Below are 9,479 nucleotides of genomic sequence, written 5' to 3' on the forward strand. Positions count from 1 at the left end.
CATCTGTTTTCACATAACAATTGGGAAGTAAAATTGAATAAGAAGGAAGAGGAGGATGAGGGAAAGAAAAAGGAAGGGAGGAAAAATAATATAATGGAAGTAGCAATAATAGCCCTGGAAAAAGGCTCAAAAGACTCAGAACTGTGAAAAACGTAGTAGGAAGACAATAGTTTAATAAGATCAAGGAAAACAAAAGAGAACAATTTTGAAGAAGGGATTGCTTGTGAATGATAAATGAAGCAGTGCATTAGAATCTGAAATCTGAGTTTGAATCTCTGCTTAGCTCTGTGACATTGGGCTCTGTGACCCTAACCTGTTCATGCTATAATTTTATAATGCATGAAATGAAAGTCATATCAGTAACCATGTAGTTGGGTTCTTATTTTAACTAACTAGTAGTTCATGAAGATTAAATTATATAAAATGGTTAACACAGAACACAGCTCATAGAATCTTCTTGAAAGTTAGTTTAACAAGGTGAGTAATATGAGTCCTTTGAATTAAACAGTCCAGCTTATTATCAAGAGCTAACACTGTTATCAACTAGTCTATGTGCTATATATACAGCTCTTAAAGAAGATATTTAATGCCCATATATTACTCCTTTTTCTTCTTTCTTTTTGAACCTAAGAGAATGTTATATAGTATAACTAAAAAATACAATTCAATATTCTATCCACTTTTTTCCCCCCGCTGTGAGCTCCAGATCCATGATGGAATTTTAGATGTTTGTATGTGCGAAAGAATGTAGAGACAAGTTAGTTCTGCTCCAGCCTGAATGGATAGCGTTCAGAGTGATGACATCCATCAATCAACATCACAGGTGGTTGATGACAGAGCTGAGGCTGTCACTCAGACAGACTCAAGCTGGCCCAGTCCTTTTCAGTGCACTATGCAGGTTTGATATAACTTAGCAGATTTATTTCCTTATATATTTTAAGACATATGATGAATTTATTTTTTCTAAACAACAGCTTCTACTTTCTTTGAATCCTACATTTCTTACTCTATTCCTTATGTTGGTTGGTGGCATCACTATTTAACTCAATTTGTGAAAGTTATGTCATTGCTTTTATTCATCCCTAATTCACCTGTGACACAGTATACTTCATTTAAAGTATTTATTGATTCACATCCACTTCTATGCTATCCCGTTTTCACTGTTAAGGCCACAATTCTGGTTCTGCTCTGGTCTGTCAAGCAACTCCATTTAGCTTTTCTTCTTTCACATCAATCTTGCTGCCTTTTAAATGATATTTGCTCAACAAAATATGCTAGATGCTGAAAATATACTCATAGACATCATAAAACTTAAAATTTATTAGTGAAGAAAAACATAAAATATGTAATTAGTAATTGTCTAGGAGTATAAATGTAAAAAAGAATGAAAAAATAGGCATATAATATATTTGTAAAGACTGCTTTGAAAAGATAAAGCTTAATTATTGATCATATTATGTTTTTCTTAAGACTTTTAAAAATATTAGAAAATTATTAAATATTATTGAATAATATATTTTCTTAGCATAGTGAGCTAAATCAAAGCCTTTAGCTTGACTTAAAATTTCTAAATCCTCAAAGTTACAATCTATATGCCCAGTCATATTTTCTCATGTATCTAAGACCTCAAATGCTAAATGGCTTGATATTTATGGTGATTTACTTTGCTGATTTAAGCTTTTTTACTTTTTTCCCCAAAACAAGATTTCTTTTGAAACCATAACATTTTTCTGCTGAGCAACTTAATGACTATAGCTTCATGTGTATTTGCCTTGTCCTCCTAGTTAAAGATGCCATTTAGTTTATGTTGATAGAGACATGTGATTGAATATCTCCCATAATTCTTATCCTGATATGTTTTAACAGGTGGTTATTTATGTCCAAGCTATGGGTTCACAAAAGAGAATGAGTTAAATTCAAAAAATTATATTTATGACTTATATTTGTTTCCTTTCTTAGCATAGAGCTATGCACACAGAGAACTTTAAAATATTCATTAACTTATTTTCCTACAATATATGTGCTTGCAACTCATTTATTTTTTAAACTGCATTTTCTATTAGCTACTTTTATTTTCTCCAGTAATATTCCAGTTTAAATAAAAAGGAAAATGAAGAGAAAGGAAGTATACAAACACAAAGTAGAAGAAGTAAATGGGAGAAAGAAGCAGAGTAGGTGGAAGAGAATAAGTGGAGGAAGGTAATATGTGAGGAAAGATGAAGAACACTGTCTTCTGAGCTAGACTCATACTAAATAAGTACTCATTTTGCCTAGTGATAGTTACACAGAAATATATGCAAAATGGGACCATGAAAAATAAGAAATGGTTTGAATATATAAAAAATTAAATTAATACATGATTATGCAAAGCAAAGACTCATTATAATTCTTTTTTCCAAATAAATTATTAAAGAAAGAATAAATTGCAATTAGAAACATTTTAACAAAACATTTCCAGGCTCAGTGAGATTCACAAGGTGAATACAATCAAGTATGTAGGAGAAAAAAAAATATAATGAAAGCCAAGTAATTGTTTCTCAAAAAATGTTATAGAAGAAAATACTTCCCAGATCATTTCTTGTGGGCAGCTTTACCCAGATACAAAGGGAGACAATGTTATCATAAGATAAGAAAACTACTGGCAATTTATTTCACAAATGAAACTTTCTCTCCACATTTAGTGCAAATCTAGTCCTTAACTGTCTGCATCTGAGGCCAAAATAATACTTGGAGCTTTTCCATGCTTATCACTGTCTTGGAGAGTCTTCATTTTCAAGTGCTTGGAGATATCTTACTGTGTAGATTGGCACACCATAAGCTCCAATCTCTACTTCATACGTAACATACAGTTCAGAAATATAAGTTCTGTCAGGTTTTCAAACACATCTAATAAGATAAAGAATAATTTCACAAGTGCAAGCTTCCTGGAGCATTAAATAAGTTTACATGATAGCTTTGTATGAGTACTGCACCATTGCCTACATGGCAGAAAAAAAGTTACAGAAACTTTCCTTGTTACGAAGAGCCTAGAGAAGCAGGTCAGACTCTCCAAAGCCATGACATCTTAATGCTTAGCCCCAAATTCTCATCAATATTTCTATACTTGAAGATAGAATTGAATGACTGAAGCACGCATTCTTGTGAAACATCAAGTGTGTCTGGTACAGGCATAATCTCTTGATGTTGTCTGTAAATTACTAAATCCAAGGCGATCCTCCAGGATGGTAAGGAGCTAAAGATACCTGGAAATGAGCTGATTCACATATTAAAAAGTAGAAAGAAGCAAATAAGAGTATATTAGTTTGAATGAGTGGCCAAGTTAAAAGAAATAGACCACTTGCTCTAGAGGCAATAATTTTTGGAAAGGCTACTCCCAGATGCAATATTATGTCTTTAAAACAATGCGATTTGCAGAGAGAGGGGAGGAATGATGCTGCAACTGTGGATGTGGGAGGACTGTGAGATCTAATGATGAATGGGAGAATCAGGTCCCAGCCAAAGATGGTCTAGGAGATTTAATTTTCCAAGTGGAAATACCAGCTCCAGAAAACTCAGCAGAGAATTAGAAAAAAAGGAATAAGACCTGTTAATGGATCCCAGTACTATGTAACTATTGTTTTAGGATCTCGATGACTCAGAATCATCTCCTGTCCTTGCTTTGGAATCCCAATACAGTACTTTATTTAAAAGTGCTCAACATGTGTATGTCCTGCCACTTTAAGTTAAGTTTAGAGCCTACTTTAGGCATGTCAGGTGGAAACTGGGGAGGGAAGTGTATTCCAGAAAAGATACTGTTAAAAAAATCAAGAAGTGAAAGCAGAAATTACAGGACTAAATAGTGCAGATGTCATATAGGAGCAAAGTTAAACTTATGGAGACTCATGCAACTTAATTTTATTCAGTGCAACCATTTTCATGTAGCTTATCAGGAAATAAATATTTATGTATTATAACAAAATGTAAGCTTATGATAAAGAGCAGATTTCCATAATAAATCTCTGCTCCAATGCTTCTATTTATAGAGATTTTGGAAAATTATCTATGTGCTCATTTATTCTACAGTAAGGAAGTATATATAAAACACTTATAGAAGTGTCTAGAAAATAATAAATGTTTTATAAATATTATTAAGCAATTATAAATATAGTAATCATATTTTGTTTGCACATTTGCAAGATCAGTTGGGATTAGAAGTTGTTTTAAAAGTACTAAAGTGGAAAAAATGCTTAATATATGCCAAGAATGAATTAGCATTATATTATGAGTAGAAGTTGCCAATATTGTGACATATTATCAGGACAGATATAATTTAATACAGAGATACACATACTCATATATATATATATATATATAACACATATACAAAATATAAATTATATATGCTGAATTTTTTGAAATGGAAATATATTGTACCTTTTGATGATTACTCATTTTTTTCCTTTAAAGCCTAACTGTCATCAGATGCTTCTATTAGAAAGTGACAGTAGAAATAAGATAGAGGGGTTGGGGTTGTGGCTCAGAAGTAGAGCGCCTGCCTGGCATGTCTCGTGAGGCACTGGGTTTGGTCCTCAGCACCACAGAAAGTAAAATAAAGACATTGTGTCCACCTATAACTAAAAAATAAATATTATAAAAAAGAAATAAGATAGAGAAAAAAGAGGCTTGAAAGCAAATTTCTTTTAAACACACACACACAAACACACACACAGACACACACACACAAAGCAGCAGAACTCTTTCAGCATCATATTGGGAGAGACACATATTGGTAAAGGGTAATAAAGAAAACATGGTCTTCAAGGCCTGTTTCAGCTGTACATTTTCCAGTCCTCATTTAAATTGTAAGGGTACAAAAACATAGAAATCCAGTGTGTTTTGAGAATAAAACTAAAATCAGAGAGACACTATTACCCCCTTTCCCACTTATATACCTTAAGGAAATTTCCCTGTGTGAAGTCTCAGTCCATTGGAGAGCAAATGGCCACAGGACATGTTCAGTAGGGGGTCTTATGACAGTAAGATATACTCCCTGATTGTATACATATGTCAAAATTGACTTTACTGTTATGTATAACTATAAAGAACAGCAACAGCAAAACAGTGAAAGTGCTGCTGGGCAAAGAGATCTAGTAGTTCTTTACAGCACTACAGGGAACACAAATCAAGGCAAATGCTCTTGTGAAGTTTTCAAGATAGATACCTTCTTGGCTATGTCTAAATTGGGCAAAGGATGCTGTGACCAAGGACCATTAAAAAATATTTAATCACAAAAGAAAAAGTAGATCAGGTTTCAGCACTCCAAGAGTTAGTATCAAGATTACGGACAGGGTTGGTAAATGTATCCTAGAGAAATAATCAGTCAAAATTAAAGAGAAGATGTTGAAAGGATAAAGCTCCATACAAATTTAGAAGGGAGGTGGGATCTTGCATGGGTCATCTAGGTGATATAATATGCCAGAGAACGGCCCCAGTCTCTCACTGAGTCCTCAAATGCATGTCAGGGTACTCTTTAAAGTGGGTGTTGGGGGATGCGTGTGGAAGTGAGGGTCTGAGAACAGAGGAGAAGAGGAATAGTCTAGCACAGAGGATCAACTTTAGGTTGACAGGTTATTCAAATGATTTTTTTTGCTAAACCACAGCAAGGATCTGTCTTAAGCTCAGTAGCATAAACTGACCTTTAAGTGGAAGGTTAGTAGTGCAGACAATTATTATCATAAATAAGGTCATTTGATAACAATAGAAAAAACAAATGAACAAAAACTTCCCACACCTACCAGTACAGCTTAAAGTGCTAAGCCTAGTGTGTAGGAATATAGTACAGGATAATGGCTGAGGAAAATGTTAACTATTACATAATGTTGTGAGCTGGTAACTCCCTTGAAAATAAACATGTATGTCAATATAAAATTTAAAATTCTTACCTTATAACATGAATGCCACTGCGAATATATATGTAGAACAAAGGCAGAGATAGCTTTTGCACTCTGAAACCATATCGTCCCCCAATTATTTTCTAGTAATCTAAAATACATTTTTCTCAATATTCTTAGAAATAAAATTGAATGCTTATTATTTACCCACAGATTTGCTTTGAAGATTGATAATTAGAGTCACTAATGGTGTTTCTAAATAGTATGGCATGTAATAGGTAACATAAAATAATTTTTATTTTGAAGACTATGATAATTTTTTCTGTGGTGGATGTTAAACTCATATAACAATAAAGAAAATATATAAAAAATAAGCTCTACCAAATGTGGGGAAATGTTTTATAATCGTATGGTATAATATTTATAGTAACTTTATTCAAAATCAAATTAACTAACAGTACAATGGACACCAACTGATGAATAAATAGTTTCCTATATGTGATACAATGGGATATTAACAACAAATAAGAAATTAACTATGGTTTCAAGCAACAATAAGAATGAACCTCAAAATATTATTATAAATGAAATAATAAACATAGTAAAGATATATTTGCTACTAGTTGATTTAAATGACTATCTTTTAAAGGCAAATTTATAAGACAGAAATTAGATAACTAGCAACTGGGAAATCAAGCTTCTCTAGGTTTTTGGAGAAGATGTACCAAAAACAGGTATGAGGGCACTTTTTTTTTTTTTGTACCTGTGATTGAACTCAGGGGTACTCGACCACTGAGCCACATCCTCAGCCCTATTTTATAGTTTATTTAGAGATAGGGTCTCACTGAGTTGCTTAGTGCCTTGACATTGTTGAGGCTGCCTTTGAACTCATGATCCTCCTGCCTCAGCCTTCCCAGTTGCTAGGATTATAAGTGTGCACCACTTGCACCTGGCATGAGGGCACTTTTGAGTGATGGAAATATTCTATATCCTGATTATGTGACTATACAGATTTTTCAAAGCCCATCACACTGTGCACATACATCTACCAACTGAATTACTCTTACCTCAATAAGGCTGCTTGTAAAATATTAAATGAATTATGTACATATCATTTTAGAAATACTATTTTGAGGAAATTAGTACATACAAGTCTAAATATTTACACTTTATTAGAATCCCTAATTTTTGAGTATTTTTTGTACTTTTTAAATGTATAAATGCTTTATGATGATCACCTACCAGTTAAATACTTCACATTAAAAGAAACACAAAAGGAAAGCAGAAAACAGTTGTCACATATTTTGAAACAAAAATAGACAACTATGTCCAAATTCCATCATGTAGTAATAGTTCCTAAAACTTTGGCATGTCATCTAATCTGTAAGAATATTTAAAATACATGGGCTGGGGTTGTGGCTGGGCTGGGGTTGTGGCTCAGTGGTGGAGTGCTCGCCTAGCATGCATGAGGCACTGGGTTTGATCCTCAGCACCACATAAATGTAAAATAAAGATATTGTGGCCACTTAAAAAAACCTAAAAAATAAAATAAAAATAAAATACAGCAATATAATAGAAAACAATATCAACTTCAGAGTATTACTAGATGAAATAGGTAATAAGTTACTTCACCATGTTAATGATCTAGGTAATTTAAGGGGATTAGGAACTCGAATGAAATAAAACAAAGCTAAGAAATTGAAGTACATATTTTCAAATGATTCAAATAGTCTTATTATGGTACTTGTTATTGGTATAATTATTAGTAATAAGAAACTAAATATGAATGCCTATTTCTTTCCATTCTGACATGTATTGGCTTTTCATATCTCCAGCTGTTACTATTCATAGGATGGGGATACAGAATGATGTGTTAGCAGATATTCTAGCAGTAAGATTATTTCTTTGGTTGTTTCATCTTGAAATGATTAAAAGTCCAATCTTCCTTTGATGCTTACTCTATTATAGGATGTTGTGACTCAACTTGGTGTAGAACCACAGGCAAACAAAAAATATATTACTTAGAGTAATAAAAAGAAAAAAGGTAATATTAATATTTTAGTAATTTCTATATGGGTTTATTAACCAAAATTACCATATTTATAATGGGAATATTCCAAAAATACACTCACTCACTGGTCCTAATAAGGTATAGAATACTATCAAATCTACCTAAGACGTTAATATGATTCACAGTTCCATTGTATACATAAATTATGATTTTTAAAATGTTTTGTCATTTTATACATGGAAATTTCACTGAATTATGATGGCAATGGAATAAGAGACAGAAATGCATTTGTAACATGTTAAACATCATTAAAACAGAAGTTAATATATCTATTTTGAATAACTTACTGATAGTTACCTGCTTAACTTATTGATTTTTAAATACATTCACATTGCATCTCAAGACTCAGATGGCTTTTGAAGAGAACAATCTCTGCACTCTTCTTCGTATCTGGTGGGTCTTGATACTGTAGATAATGGGGTTCATCAAGGGTGGGAAAAGGATATAGATGTTGCCCATGAGGACATGAACCAGTGGAGAGAGGTGTTTGCCAAAGCGATGAACCATGGTCAGACCAATGATTGGGATGTAGAAAACCAAAACAGCACAGATGTGAGACACACAAGTCTGCAAGGACTTCATTCTCTCCTCAGGGGATGCAATAGCTAAGACAGTGTGCAAGATCATAATGTAGGAGATTATGATGAGCACAGCATCTAACAAGAGGTTGCTGATCACCAAAGCCAGACCATAGATGCTGTTGAAGCGGATGTCTGAACAGGCCATTCGAATTAAGTCTTGGTGCAGGCAGAAAGAGTGAGAGAGGATGTGAGGACGGCAGTATTTCAAGAACTTCAGGTGGATGATGACTGGTGGAATGAGTAAAGAACTCCTACATGAGATTGCCACCCCAATTTTCATGATTTTGTCATTGGTTAGGATGGAAGAATAGCGTAGAGGGTTGCAAATGGCAATGTAGCGGTCAAAGGCCATAGCTAGCAGGACAGAGGACTCCATGAAGGACAGACCATGGATGAAATAGGACTGAGCAATGCAGAAATCCAGGCTGATCTCTTGCATAAACCCATAAAGGACACCCAGCACTGTGTGCACAGTGGACAGTCCCATGCAAAGGTCTGTGAAGGCCAGCATGGCCAGGAAGTAGAACATGGGCTGGTGCAAACTTGGCTCAGTCCTGATCACATGGAGGATCATGCAGTTTCCCAGAAACACCATGGCATAGATGGAGGAGAAGGGGATGGAGAGCCAGAGGGAGTAATTTTCTAGACCAGGAACGCCAGTGAGAACAAATGTTGAACTATTGAGGTGGGAGTGAGAGAGAGCAGACATGAGTAGAAGATGGAAACTTCTCCCAAAGAACTATTTTAATAATACAGGTTTGTGATGTAAGAATTTCCAATAATGTTGACCTTCCTTAGTGAAGAAAATAATATATAAAACAATTCCATAAGCAGCAGTAGAGAGACCCTCTTCATTTTTCTTTATTGGTAACCCATTTTTCTAGACTTTGAACTTGCAATGGCAGTAATGAGTATCTCAGAAATTTAGGGAGTTTTATGAAGAAACAGTAATTGAAC

The 9,479-nt window shown here is 33.9% G+C and overlaps 1 protein-coding gene across 1 annotated transcript; it reads right to left on the minus strand.

Annotated features, from left to right (window-relative positions):
* Positions 1-8,286: 8,286 nt before the first annotated feature.
* LOC308642091 (olfactory receptor 51V1-like) lies at positions 8,287-9,231 on the minus strand (the record flags this gene model as incomplete). Its single annotated transcript, XM_081280690.1, has 1 exon — positions 8,287-9,231. The coding sequence occupies one exon, from the start codon at positions 9,229-9,231 to the stop codon at positions 8,287-8,289; it is 945 nt and encodes a 314-aa protein (XP_081136816.1).
* Positions 9,232-9,479: the final 248 nt, after the last annotated feature.

Source organism: Spermophilus citellus (assembly GCF_964194105.1).
Source record: "Spermophilus citellus genome assembly, chromosome: 2".
NCBI lineage: Eukaryota > Metazoa > Chordata > Mammalia > Rodentia > Sciuridae > Spermophilus > Spermophilus citellus.